Source organism: Acyrthosiphon pisum, chromosome A3, assembly GCF_005508785.2.
Source record: "Acyrthosiphon pisum isolate AL4f chromosome A3, pea_aphid_22Mar2018_4r6ur, whole genome shotgun sequence".
NCBI lineage: Eukaryota > Metazoa > Arthropoda > Insecta > Hemiptera > Aphididae > Acyrthosiphon > Acyrthosiphon pisum.
In genome coordinates, this window is record NC_042496.1 from 32796020 (window position 1) to 32811885 (window position 15866).

General features: G+C 30.6%; 2 protein-coding genes across 5 annotated transcripts in view; one reads left to right on the forward strand and one right to left on the reverse strand.

The window, feature by feature from the left end:
- LOC100165491 (putative leucine-rich repeat-containing protein DDB_G0290503) overlaps positions 1-7510 on the reverse strand; it is a 21501-nt gene extending 13991 nt beyond the window's left edge. For 2 of the 4 annotated variants that reach the window (XM_003247262.2, XM_001945335.3), the window contains exons 1-2: positions 6944-7510; positions 5690-5812 (exon numbers count right to left, since the gene is read on the reverse strand). In XM_003247262.2, the coding sequence (XP_003247310.1) occupies positions 5690-5812; positions 6944-7054 (234 nt within the window). In that variant the 5' untranslated portion in view covers positions 7055-7510. Of the gene's footprint in view, positions 1-5689; positions 5813-6036; positions 6906-6943 lie in introns of those variants that run through there. The other 2 variants (XM_008188922.2, XM_008188921.1) reach the window with 2 other exon arrangements.
- A 6061-nt stretch (positions 7511-13571) lies between these two features.
- Positions 13572-15554, forward strand: LOC100166805 (DNA/RNA-binding protein KIN17). Its single transcript, NM_001326658.1, is given in 2 exon segments — positions 13572-14056; positions 14681-15554. Coding segments are annotated over 2 exon segments (1179 nt in total). The 5' UTR covers positions 13572-13674; the 3' UTR covers positions 15478-15554.
- Positions 15555-15866: the final 312 nt, after the last annotated feature.

The window sequence follows — 15866 nt, forward strand, 5'->3', positions numbered from 1 at the left end:
CCATACTATCTATAGCCGTGCCGCAACGTGAGAAGGTGCTTATTTCAGAAAAACATTGATAAGACCTTTCCGTTTCGTATCCTGTATATCTTAATTCGTGGGTTAGGTACATAGACCTTATACTACTAGACGGAACATCCAGGCGGGATGCGGGTGGGTGGTGCGGTCTACGCTTCAGTGATATATATATATTATATACAGTAATATACAGAGTATTGTATGCATCTAATGCGCATGTGCGGTGTACGGTGTACTACCTTGATCAGCGCCGTCACGCTTGGACACCGGAACTACTACCACGTACCGTCTATTAGTATAAGGTCTATGGTTAGGTATAAAATATTGATAATACTCATGGATGAAAAAATGTAATGTAAATAGTCTCCGTGATACGCAACGAACCTGTGATAACTGATGCCCGCACCTTCTTACGTTGCTGCAGGACTACTAGCGTTTTTTGGATTGTTCCGTATTAACCGGGAGAATAAGGAACTAAATTACAATATTTCATTATTCTCCCGGCTAACACAGAACAATCCTATATAGCGCAATGTAAGAAGGTATTGCGTCGAAATGTGAGTTGATTTATATCAACTATGGCACTGCGTTCTGTATCCACTATATCTTAATTCGTGCTTCGTGATTATCCCAAACGCATAGTTATTTTAGGATTCACCATTTAGGCCGGGATGCATAAAAGTTCTGTAACGACTTACAGATCTGTAAGTTCGTAAACGGTTCTGTAAATAAAATTAGGTGTTGCTTGAACGCTCAGTAAAGTTACCGGCTCTGTAAATTATCAGCTACCGGACCTATAAACTGCAGATAGGATTTTGCATCTGTAACTACTTACGGATCGGTAATATTATTATAATGATAAGAATTACACATCATTAAAAGCTAACAGGGACGGTAACAAGTGTACAGACTGTTCTTTATGCAACCCGGCCTTAAGATAGTATGGTTGTATATCCATTAGTGATAAACTGATCTACAGATTAAAACATTAAATAAATAGCCATTTTCGATTTGATAATAGCGTGCCATGCGGATAAAATATTCAACCACAGTACTATGAAGGCCAATAAGGAGGTATCAAAAAACCAACTGTAAAATTAGATTACTAGGCGCGCTAGTAGTAGATCGAAACAGCTGATTTCTGGATTAAATTCTGTTGCCGCAATATGAAGGCATTATTACTAATGGATGGGCAAGTGGGCAACCATTCTATCTTAAATCGTGCTCTGAGTCCATCTCGTCTCAATTAACTATAGGCAAAACGCTGGTCATTAGTTAACAGGTCTATGGTGAAGACTAAAGACCGATGATAAGTTTTGAAATCACGTATTTCAAATACGTGAAAAACGTATAAAACAGTCTGCAATTTTCCAATAATGACCATACCTAATACTCATCAATAAATATAAAATGTTCTCCTCTTTACTGTTTTTTCAAAGCGATATTAAATCCTTAGTCGTGAAGACTAGAATAAGGAGACAAAACACGAACGGCCACTCACAAGGCTGCACTGCAGTTGTAAAGGTTACTTTAACCACATTATAGATATTACTTTATAACCCGCGAAGTATATAGGGATCATTAATGTTTTTTTTACGTTTTAGGAAAATATATTCATTATTTTGAACCACGACCCTTTATACATTTTATAGCTTAAATAATTACGCTTACATACATGTGCATATGTGTATATTTTATAAACATTTATTTTATTATTGTGTAAATAATTAAATTATACAATCCACTATAATATATAGTTATTTTTTTACCACATGAACAGACCACAGTAAGTCTGAGCCCGATACTAATCCACGATACCATCCGCATGTCGTGTCTTCTATTTTGATCAATCGTTTTGTACCGATATGTACAAAAATTGTTTACTAAAGAATGTTGAATGTTTATGAAATACAAACATACACATATATAAATGCGTAATTGTACTAGCTATAAAAAAAAAAGAATACATAGATTTTCAAAAAAAAAAAGAATAATCCCTATAAAGTCATTACTACCTATGTAACCTTTGGCCGGTGTGATTCCTTTCGGGACGTTACCAGAAACGGAGTTTAGTCTCCTTATTAGAGTATATGTGCAATTATGCGTATAGTAATAAGACGTATACTTATTACTGTATGCATGAAATCACAGACCTATAAACCAATGGATGGACAGCGTCTACCCGTAGATAAGCCACCCCTAAATTAACAATATAGGTCACGGTCCCGAATTTGGATGAGAGATCGACCGCTTTTATATAATGTGAGCACTCCAACAAGGGGTTTTATCATTAATTATATTCTTTTTACATAATTAAAAAGATCTCTGAAACCTAAAAATATTAAATGTTCATTTTCGCGTTATGAATTCTGCTGGCATATTTATTTTTATATGACCACATCCACCTTGCCAGCAACACTTAATGGTAACGAGATAGAGTGAGAGAGAAAGGACTACGAGTTTGGGAATATAATGGAAGACCAGTTACATACATTTTTTCGTCTATGCGTATTATCAATATTGTTACAGTACCGGATACTGTAATATCATAGACTTATTAATAAATGAACTGCGCTACCCCCTTAACATACTATTATAGGTTGCCAAATGCAAAAATTGTTAGATGGATAGGCCATCGGACCTTATCACACAGGCATGTAGTTACCACGATTTAAAATAGAATGGTTGCCCATCCATCAGTAATAATGCCTTTATATTGTGGCAACAGAATTTAATCAAGAAATCAGCTGTTTCGATCTACTACTAGCGCGCCTAGTAATCTAATTTTAAAGTTGGTTATTTTTATCTCCTTCCTGGCGTTTGTAGTACTATGGTTGAATATTTTATCCGCCCGGAATGTTATTTGCAAACAAAAATTTATATTTATTTAACGATTTAATCTGTAGATCAGTTGTCTACACATCACTAATGGATGTGCAACCATACTATCTTAAATGGTGACTCATAAAATAACCATGTGTTTGGGATAATCACGGAGACTATTTACATTAAATTTACATTAATAATTAGGATAATTAGTATATTATAGTAGTTATAATATTATGTCGAGATGAGCAAAATATTTTGAATATCTATATTTGATGTATCGAATTATCGAAATTTAATACATCGATTAATTAGATGTATCGGATTCTTGGAAAAAAAAAGTAAAAATCTCGATGTTTTTCGACGTTTAGTAAAGAAAATGTTGAATCTATTTCAAGCGTTCGATCATAGGTAAACAATTTGCAAATTAATATTATATTTTTCTCAAAGATTTACATGGACCTTACATGTTGGTATGTACTGTTTCAAATTTAATATATTTTTTTTTTTAAACGTATTATAATATGAAAGAAAACATCGATATTTTTTTCGATACATCGAAGACCAAAAATCGATGTAAAAACATCAATGTATCGAACAAAAATCTCGATGTTTTTTTCCACTTCTAGTTATATATAATAGCATTTTAAAATACTCTTACTCACTTTAAAATTTTAATTTAAAAAAAAACCTAAGTCATAAAATTCTAATTTAGTAATAGGTCAATTCACTCCAAAATTAAACAAACGGAGCTAAATTAATTATTTTGAATGTATTATTTGCTAAGTTATGTGTTTGTAAGATAGAAACAACGCATCCGGGTATGGCATCCAGGGCCGTAATTAAGGACTATGAAGTGGATAGATACTCCCTCGGACCTCCCAGAGCCTTTATAATATATATATACAAGGAAATTAGTTTCTTCTATAAATCCTACAAAAAAACTAGGTACATTATATCATACTACAAACAAAATAAATTTGATATTTTAAAAATTATTATCAATTTTAGTATAACCAATATAAAATATTATTTTGAAGAATTTATTATAATATTGTATGGATACTAAATTGTGTAAAATTTTAAAGCAAAATGTAATACTTGTGTATATATATATTAGTTTAAGGATTTTTAATAAAATAGTATTCCCAGTCACCACTCACTACTCACTACTGTATTTGAAAATTTAGTATTTATTATATTTATTTAGTATTTAGTATTCTATGTGTATAAATTGTCTCCAACCCCCCAAGCCAAATTCCTAATCACTGCACATGCTATTGATAGCAACGTTTTAAACTTTTGTTTTCATGGCTTATCAATAATCAACCAAGCATAGCAAAGCAAAACTTTGAATATTGTTTAAGGCATTAATCCTTGAATGTTTTAAGACATCTTGTTAAAAATTACTTCATATTTCTAGTTGTAGTTCTAAGTATTATTATAGATTTAACTTTTATAGTTTTTACATTATATTATCATTAACACCATGATTCGTAAAATAATCATTGGGGGAAAAAAATAATACATGCTTGTCGAATAATGTCTTGGATTAAAAATAATTATTTATTATTATTATTATTTTTAATTAAATTATCATTTCATTGCAAATTTACATTTTTTTCTCAACATTTTTCTTAATAAAGAATAAAAAGCTAAGCATTATTATGGAAAATTTGTCAAAAAAAAAATGTTGATGAAATGAGAAAACTAGTACTTAGTAAAAAACTAAGTGGCTGAGATGATGAAGTGGCTGAACTATTATAAGTAGATATATCCAACCTGGAGGAATTAGATGAAGGCGAAGAGATAAATATCGACAATCTAAAAGAAGGCTTAAAAGAAATTCCCAAATAGTATCGAAAATGTGATTATTTTATAATTTATGATTAATAGCCATATAGGTAGCCAATTGGTGTGCTTGATTTTTCAAAAAAATTCTAAGTTTCACTGAGCTACGATTTTTGAGTTTTAAACAAAATTTAAATATACAATTTTATGATATAAAGATTGCACTTGCACACGCCATCCATAAATACATAACAAGTATAACTTATTATATTTAATATTTTGACCGTTTGAGGAGCATGGATGTAGGTATATATACGTTTTAAAATATACTGTCAAAAAGAGCATGGACGTATATACGTTTTTACTACAAATTTCTTTTAATTTCTTTGTTTATGTTTCATTACCGTAAAATACTTTGTATAAAATATGTGCTGCCATCTGTGAAGTTTAATTTCAGTCAATCGATTTATTTTCATTTATCAATCCTATTAAAATAGTACGTACATGTACGTCTTCGCTCATTATTTTTTTTCCAATTTTTCATTCCTAAGCCGCTCCCTGAATTGCATTTACTTATTCCTAGGATGATCCTCAAAGGGTTAAAATGTGAAGCTCTATAAAATATGAAAAAGTAATTTGGTTTGAAAAAAAAATATTTAGGTGAATATTTTATTTAATAAAAGCAATCAATTATTACCTTGGATTATAAAATAAAATGTTAAACAGTGAGAATATTTTTTATAGAAAAGTACTTATTTAGGTATGTATTTTTTATTTTTTTTAATTAGTAACTACCTATTTGTTATTTGGAAATGGAAATGTTTCTAATTTTTCAATTTGTTACAATTTAAAATTATTATCCTAATTATTTCTAAGTAAATAATAATACTATGTTCTATATTATAGAAAATTTAAAAAATTACATATTCTAATTTAGATAATAGATATAATATTAAAAATAAATTTGGTTAAAGACATAGATAAGTGTACAAACAAATAGGAATTAACATTGAAATGTTAAGTTACCAAAATTAATGTCTGAAATAATACATACGTTATATAATTCGCTTTTAGTCTGTTTAGCCGTATCATATGCGACCACTTCTTCTAATAAGGACTTAAAACTAGCTGTATTCAAATTCGATAAATCCAGTGACAATGATTTGGACTTGTTGTTCTATATAGAAAAATATATAAGATAAAATATAAATATATAATACACAAAAACAAAAAAATTAGATAGGTGCAATTCACAAATATAGGTACATAGGTAACACAGTATTATAAGGTATTATTATTATTATTATTATTATTATATGTGGACGGATAGATGCATAGATAAGAAATGCATGACCTTATGATTTAAAAAAAAGGGCATTAAACAAGTATAATATTATATACCTTTGAATAGATTATAATAAGTATTGTGGCGTTGAGTAACAAGATTAGTGTGTCCATACAAAGGTACTAGTAAGGTAAAATTGTCGATTCAAAGGGCAATTGAGAAAAAAAAAATCAAAGGCAATGCAAAAACGTACCGGAGAACACACGATGGACATACCTCACCAGTCGCCACTATACACTCGCGCACTAACACGCATAAACGCATCGACGCACACACTGCAGTGCTTTTGATACAGAAAATTGATTACTCATTATTTCGTATATATAAATATATATAAACATAAAGCTACATTATAATAGTCGGGTGGTGTTGAGGCTTTGCAGTAATATGCGTTATTATTATTATTATTATCATCATTTTTATTATCATTATCATCGCCGTCGCCGTCGTCGTCGTCGTTGTGTCATTATCATGGTCGTCGCCCGACACAAAAAATCCGGAATAGGTTAGGTAGGAATTCTCGATTCTGGAAGTATTATGGGTAGGTAGTAGGTACCTATTTTTGAACGTCGAGAAGTAACGCGAAAACAGAAAAAAAATGTACACGAATAAAAACGCTCAAGCTAACGCACACCGACCGACCCGCACACGGACGATAACAATTATAACGCATATAATAGTAATAATAATAATATAACATACCTAATGATATCGCTTAGATCGTATAGAGGTACTAGGTATATAGATGGGGAATTCAAAAATATCTCAAGAGGTGCGCGTCCTTCTGTGTGCAATTCCTAATAATTGGGACTTAAGAGACACGAATGATTACTGATATTGAATGAACACACACGAGTGAGAGAGAAACCACTGGCCCGTGGAGTGTCGATTATACTGTATAATTCATATACTACCGGTGACATGGTACGAAAAAGGTGTTGTTTGCGTGTTATTACTACTCACGTTCGAACAGTCGGCAGATTCTTGAATTTTCTTTTGAACTTCGCACGCGGCCGCCGACGAGCTTTTGTCGGGGGCTTTAGGTTCAAATTTGGGTTGCGGCAACGATGCCATTTATATATTACGTCGACGACGACGACGACAACGACGACGGATGTCGGGCGACCAGCGAGGCGGCGGCTTTTACGCTACGGTGCGCGTCATCTCCACGGCGGCAAAGAACGGCGGATACGACGACAGCGGACGGTGGCGGGACGGCGACGTTACGGCGGATGCAGTGGTGGCGAGTGGTGACGAACCGGTCATTCTAACGTCACACGCGGGGCCCGTCCGCGACCGGCAAAACTTAACTTGGGCACTTGGCACTTCCTACGACGGCGATCGCGTAAAGTCGACCCGTCGGCGAGCGGCGGGTAATACGCGATAACCGGTGGGCAGACCGATATAAGTATATAACACTCGGTCGTCGGCGAGCACTGTGTACGTATAGTAGTCGTAGTACGGACGACAGGACCGCGCGCGCACCTCACACAGTCCCACACGTACCGCGCACACGCACACAAGCACACATACTCGCGCCGGCGCACGCTGCGTCACACGACTCACGCACGCACGCACAATCAGCGATTCCGACGCGGGCGCACACGCGACATGGGCACGTCGGCGGTCGGCACTACGGCACGCACGGCAGCTGAAGCGTCGAGCGTGGAGCGTACACTCAGTCCTGTAAAGACTACTTTTAAAAAGTAATTGAGAAAATACTCAAATACATTTTTTTAAAAGTATTTAAGATACTACTCAAATACTTTAATTGTATAGTATTTCAAATACTACTCAAATACTTTGAAAAATATTTGGAATACTTTTCAAATACTTTTCGTTTTTAAAGTGGGTTTCTAACCATCGTAATACAAACATATAGGTAGTAGGTTGTCTAATAGTTAGCTAATAGTAAAAAGGGAAAATTTTTATTCAATAACTATTTTCAGAAATCTGGTTTTCACAAACCTTCAGGCTTCAGCTAACACAGACATACAGAATACTAAATAAAACTATTATTCTATTATTGTAGTTGACGATATTTTTCCAACCAATTATTTCGAATAAAAATAAAATTTTCAAAATAAAAAACCAAAGTATTCAATACCAAAAAGTATTTAATACAAAAAAAAGCATTTAAAATACTATTCAAAATACTTCATGCTGAAAGTATTTAAAAAGTTATTCAATACTTAAAAAAATATTTGAATACTCTTACTTAAATACTTTACAGGACTGCGTACAATGTATAGTGAGAAATATATTAGCGCATTATCATTTATCAGGTATTCGGCGCTCGCGACAGAGTGGCTATGGCGTGCAGCTGCGGCAGTGCGACGGCGACGTTTTTATTGCACTGAAAACTGCACTGCCGTATTTTTTCTACAACTCTGTAACGTGGTTACTGGTTTTTGGGGTGGCCTATATCACCGGTCAGAACTGCTCCACCGCGATCTTGATGGTGGGAGGGTGAGACAGTCTGACGGACCGACCGATCTCGCTGATAGAGGATTGCGTTACGTTTCGATTTATCGTAAACCCGGCTTCCACTTTCCATAGCGAACTAAAATAATAAGTGGTTAACACCACACCGTATCGTGTCCCGTATATTTAGTACATAGGCACAGACGTATATAATATACGTCCGTGTATGTAGGTAACAAAATTGTAGTAGCACGTGGTTACCCACAATTTTATTTAACTACACGTCATGGTGCAATGTGAACCGTGATCGTGAAGTCGTGAAACCAACTTGATGATATTTTTGAAAAACGCCCCCATCCAATTACCGGCTGGCGTCGATAATTAGAATCTAGAACTAAGAAGTGGATAAGCAGTGCCAGTATCGTGGCTAAAGCTCATCAACTTAATAAATGAGTATTAGCGTCATGGCACTCAATGGCAGGCGTAAGCTTCAGCCACTCATAGATAATAAATTAATAAATATTAAATACGTGCGGTCACCATAAAAGCCATTACCATGAACAAATCAGAAAGATTACAAAACATATTATCCGAATGTCCATGGAATACAATCAAATGCATCATTTATGCCAAGAAATATTGACGTCACTGATCACTATAAGGTCCTGGTCAAAATAGCATCAATATAAATATTATTTTTATATTTATGTTTAAAGAAATTAAGTTATTACTTTTCGTTATTCGATATCATTTATCGATGTCTTTACGTACCTATTATATATCTAGTTACTATAATTGTATACCTAAATAAGAGGACGTCTTACGTCCTTACGTCGTATTTGTTGTCCTTGTCTCCGTCTTACAAACGCATAACATACCAAAATGTACGTTCACTAGTTCCAATTTGGTGTTGTTATAGTTTAAATATTAAAGTGAATTAACCTATAATAAAACTCAAAGGTTGGACTAAATTTGAGTTAAATTGTTGAATTTTTGTAATACTTGAATTTTAAATTAAGTAATGATAGTATGGAAAATTCAAAATATTAAGACTTAAAAAAGTAATCGTATATTCAATAGTATTAAATATTACTAAATAATATTTGGGTAGTGGGTACCCATCTTATCTAGAAAACCTCAAAAAGTCTTCAACTAGTTCAATAATTATGTATCAATTTTTTTATTTGTCATGAGTGGTGTCCATTATATGTATATATATATATATATATATGTATAAATGTATAATGTGTCATAATTATATAATATATTCAAAATCGACAAAAAAAAATGTAAATATTTTTTAATGATGCTCAAGTATTGAGTTACATAAATAGATTTTTTTGGGAGTTGTAAAGAAACGTATATAATGAAATGTAGAAATATTATTATTAACTATTGAAGAATTTAAGGACAAAATTAGGAACGTAACATTTATTCTTCTAATGGGTGCATGATTGTTCAACTACCTAAATATAACAAAAGTAGGTTGCGTAAATAGATTTATGTGACAAGTTCAGATTTATTTTCTGCATAAAAAACATTAAATCAATTCATCTGTATAAAAAAAAAACATTGAAGGTTGAAGCTAAAGACGATAGAGAATATTTTTACAGAGGATTTGTTAGAAGAATTTGGTGAGTATAAATCATTCAATTGAATAAATATTTATTTAACGAAACAAAACATACGGAAATACTTCAATAATACGTTCTTCAGCATAATCTTCTTTAATTTTTAACATTAAATTGTCTTTAATATAACGAGTTATACACTATTGTACCTATGTCATATTTTAAATTATTATCTAGCTATTAATATTTTTATTTAATTTTGTTTGAGATTTAATTGATTAGAACGTATAGGTACCTATGTAATATCTTAGATTTTCTAAAGAAATGGTATCAAACTATCAAATATTCAAATGTCATGTTGAATTAGCCCGTTGAGGCACCAGTTATAGTTAGCGCGGTTCTGCATGTTTTGCCATATATTGCATTATTGTAACCATTATCACTGATTATATAAATACTTATACTTTATACTAGGTAGTATCAATAGGTACTATTATTATAAAATTATTCGGTTGAAATTATGGTTACCTAGTAAAAAATATTTGTATGATTTATTAGACTATTTATTAATTTATTAGGTATAGATTGTAGGTATATATACGCAAAATTACTATAAATAATTTTTTATAATTTTTGATTAATTCTAAACTATCCATTATATTGATTATTGAATATTTCTATAATTGTATAGCTTACAATGCAGTATTACAGCTAAGACGATTGACTATATAATCTTTAATAGCCAATAAGGCAAACGCAACGGGAGAGGGGGGATTTGAATTATTATTACATAATATATAATATATATATATATATATATATATGCATGGAGATTACAATAATAATTATTAAACGATTACCTACATTTTAATAAATGTGCAGTACCTATTGTATTTTGTTGTCTTATAAATTATAATAATATGTGATTAAAATAATTGTCTATCCATAATCTCGAATGTCTAAGACAAAGACCACGGCCAATGTCAGCCTGCGGCCAGAGCCCATGGGCCGCGAACGAGTCCGAAGACCTTTTTTAGGGTCTTCTAATAAGCTTTTATTTGATTGGCGTTTTTCTGGTACCTATATATAAGGAAGAGAACAGTGGCGTATTTAGTATTTTTTGTAGGGGGCGGATGACAAGAATTTTAGCTTACAGATTACGATGTAATAATTATAATATAATAATAGACATGTATTTAAAGAGCCATGGGAATGGATTTGTCCCCTTATCCGCCCCCGTAAATACACCCCTGGAAGAGAAACTCAGGAAACTTTTTATCGAAATATATAACCACACGTAATTTTTAGATGCAATTTTTCTTAACAGGGCCCAATAGACCGTTCTTTATGGGGCCCCTTAAAAAAACTTATCCGTTGGCTTTTGCAGGTGTGCCAGGTCAACACTGAAGACTACATGCGTACTGCAAAAACGTCTAACGCATAACATATCACATTTTACATTTATCAGAATAATCCATTTTATTCTATTGTTTTTAAATCCTGAGCCGAGAAATTTATGTATTAATTTTATGTGTTTTTTATTTTTTTTTATCTTTATACACAATACACGTAAATTCCTCAATTTTCAATTTTCTGGTTGATTTCTGGTACAAATTTAGATCTACCTATATGGTACATTTGAGACGTTGAGAACATTCCCAACAGTTTTCAAAAGCATCGGAAAAAAAATTAAGAAAAAAAAGAATTTTTACGCAAAACCTATATTTTTGACGATACCGATTGTTTTTTTGTAATAACAAAAAAAAATAGCTGTAGATACTTGAAATTTTTAACAAATGTGTATATTAGGATATGATAAAATTATCAAAATATTTGGACTCTATTATTGTCATTATTGAGTTATTTATAGGCAATTTATATCTTTCGATTTTTTTTTATTGCTCGGAAAGCTCGAAAATTAAATACAAGTGGTTCCTCATGAGTGCGACTCAAATGTCTTTAGTCTTTGTAAATATGTTTAACAGTTGTTGTCTTGTTGAATTGTATATATTTTATATTCTAAATAACAAATTATATATACTTTACAGTTTACATAATTACATACTATCAGCACAATTGCACAATTTTTTTTATAAGACTGAAATTCAAATATTGACAAAATTTGTACACATCACGATAATTTTAAAATCATTTTATTGTTAAAATTGTTCAATTTGTATAGCTAAGGTTTGAAAATGTAATACAATGCTTCCCATAACGAGCTAATATTGTAACCAAAAACTTTAAAAAAAATATACAGTTTTTATTAAGATATTTTACTATTTTAGGTTCAAATTTAAACAAAATTCGATATTTAAACGAAGAATAACAATAGTTTAGTTATTTTGTTGTAATTTCAAAATTAGAGTGTAAGAATTCGTGGTATTGTGGTATCTACCTAGCTACCTACTTGAAATTTTTGAAGTATATAAGAATATTATTATTTACCTAATATTTATTGTATTTTGTACAGCCAATAACATTTTAAAATGTGATGTTTTCGGCAAAAACTAATTCAACCTACTGCATTACTTTAAGCAATAATGTATAATATCATAAAATATACTTTGTAATGTAAGCTGATAGTACTTGCAACTTACAATCAAGTCAACCCGTCGACGGCGATCGACAAAATAATATATAGTATACACTATATAGTCTTGTAAAGTATTCGAATACAAGTATTTAAATACTTTTTGAAGTATTTATATGGTATTCTAAATACAATTTTTTAAATGTATTTTTAAGTATTTTGAATACTTTTTAAAAATATTTTTAACAAAATGATAATACTTGTATTTAAATGCTATAAAATCCGTTTCAATAATTTTAATTTATTATTGTTCACAAAAAATTACAATAATAAAAATAATATTGTTTTCGTTGAAAACTAATATTATGTTTTTGTATTGTAAACGTAAGTAATAACAATATTTAAAATCTAAAAAATACCACATCAAATTTTGTATGGTTTCTATATTGGAATTTTTTAAGAAAATTGAAAATCTAATAATTTTAAAATAGTTCCATATTAATAGTTAATAATACCACTCTTAAGTTTATTTTTTTCATTAAAATTTAATCAATATTAGTTGAAATATATCTGAATGCAGAATGGAATATGTGAACATGTTTACATGTATATATATCTCTAAATAGTCAGACATGTTATAATAATTTTTTAAATCTATGATAAGCAGTAACATACTGGTTTACAATATAATAGCCTAAAATTTAAAACAAATACTTGGTAAGTATTCGTAAAATACATTTTTATAATAGTATTTTAATTTTTAATTAAGTACTTTTAATACTTTTTTATTCGTATACTATTATTAGTATAAAGTATTTTAGTATTTTTTACAAGACTGATAGTATATACCATGACAAATATTATATATATATATATAATATTTGTCATGGTATAAACCTAATAGGACAATACAATATTATTATTATTAATTGATTGTAAAATAATGTTATTTAAATGTACCATGTGGAAGATGTTGGTACTTGCCACTTGGTATATTATCATTTATCATATCTATAGCACTATCGCGGGCAACAGTATTTACTATTTACTTCGTAATATTGATAAACTTAAAATAATAGTAAATTAAATAATAAAATATAATATTTAATATTACGAGTAACGAGAATCTTACAAGTTACAACCGTTTGTTATTGGACTGATTAACAATGGGTAAAGGTCGAGCAGAGCCAGGAACCCCAAAGTACATTGCGAACAAGATCAAGTCAAAAGGATTACAAAAACTAAGATGGTTTTGTCAGATGTGCAACAAACAGTGTCGGGACGAAAATGGATTCAAATGTCACACAATGTCCGAATCGCATCAGCGGCAACTGTTATTATTTGCAGACAATGCGGGACGTTATCTGAGTGAATTCAGTTATGAATTCTCCAAAGGATTTTTGTACCTATTGAAACGGCAGTTCGGTACTAAAAGAGTAAAAGCGAACAAAGTTTACCAGGAGTATATTTCAGATCGAACACATCTGCATATGAACGCCACTCAGTGGACAACTCTTACTGGATTTGTCAAATGGCTTGGGAAAACAGGTACTTAATAATCTGTTATGTTACAGACTTCCTACAGTACCTATGTAAAAGTATAAACTATGAAGGTACCTACAAATCTTGAATAAACTTAATTTTGAATTGTTTTCTTTTTATTCTTTTACTAATTATCGTTTGTATGAAAGTGTGTGGTTATTATTGATTATAGTACATTAGTACCTACCCATGTATTACATCGTAATATGTATTAACTATTAATATTATAATTTATTAAACAGTAAATAGAATATGATTTTTAGTTACATTTATTATCTTAAAAGTTTAAATGAATCATGTTTTAGTTTCAAATATTTTAGAGTAAATGAGGAATATCTATAGATATTCAAAATATAAATAAAATATAATTTTCATTGAAATTAACATGTTACAAATACCTTTTAAATTAGTTCCTACATACGCTTTACCTGTTATTTGTTTAAGTAAAATTCACATTTGATTCTTTCAAAAGCAATGTATTAAACTTAATAAGTAATAATAATTGGATCATTGAATATATACATACAAATTACAATACACATAAAATAATCAACACCTAAATTAAAATTTTGTTATTTTTTAATTATTTATTATTTAATTATAGTAATTGTATTCTATATTTATTTTTAGGTAAATGTGTGGTTGATGAGACAGATGAAGGTTGGTTTATAACATATATTGATCGTGATCCAGCCACAATCGAACTTGAAGAAAAAATGAGAAGAAAAGAAAAAGCAGAAAAAGATGATAAAGAACGTGAAACAGATTTTTTACAACGTCAAATTCGAGAGGGCCAAAAAAAAGAGTCTACCGAGAAACCAACTGATGATGGCAATACAAAAGAACTTATCAGAGAAGAAGATGAAAAATTGTCTTTGAATTTGAAAATGGATACTTTTAAAAAACCAGCTGTTGCCCCAATTAAAAATGTTTTGAGCACAGCCGGCTCTGACCGTATGTCTATGATATCTAAATCAAGCAGTCGTAAATCTGAGAAACGAAAAATATCTGCCCTTGAAGAAATAATCCAAGAAGAGACTAAAAAAAAAAATTACATGAGAAAAGATTATTGGTTATTGGAAAATATTGTTGTAAAAGTGACCACTAAAACTTTAGGTCTAGAATATTTAGGAAAAAAAGGCGTTGTTGTCAAAGTAATGGACAAATATGGTTGTATGGTAAAATTATTTGAACCAAAAGTGAAATTAAAATTGGATCAAAATCATGTAGAAACTGTAATACCAAATGTTGGTGGTAGAGTAATAGTGGTGAATGGTATGCATGTTGGACGAGAAGCGGAACTAATAAAATTGGATGCAGATAATTTTTGTGTTGATGTCAAACTCAAAAGTGGACCAGCTACTGGTAAAATCATAACACGTTTACCGTTTGAAGATCTATGTAAACAGCACATAGCAGAATCGTAATTTTTAGTGTATATAGTAATAAACAAATTTGTAAATAATATGTACATCTTCAAAAAATAAATATGATAAGACTAAAATACAAACTACTTTATTTAGAACTCAGAAATATATGTATTTTCATAAATCTGTAATATATATATATGTTAAAAAATAAAAATGAATCCAATGATTTAAACTTGGAAATATACCTATGTATTGTAAAAAATTAAACAAATGTACAGGTACAAAATTATTATTACTCATTTAAAGGTTTTGGAACATCGTTTGGACCTGCAGCTGCATCTGCTGTTTAGGTAACAAATTGGCTTGCCAACGTTTTATGCCTGTTTAATTTTTGATGAAGCTTTACCATAAGTATTGTAGCAACTAGTTACGTGACCTGTGATCAG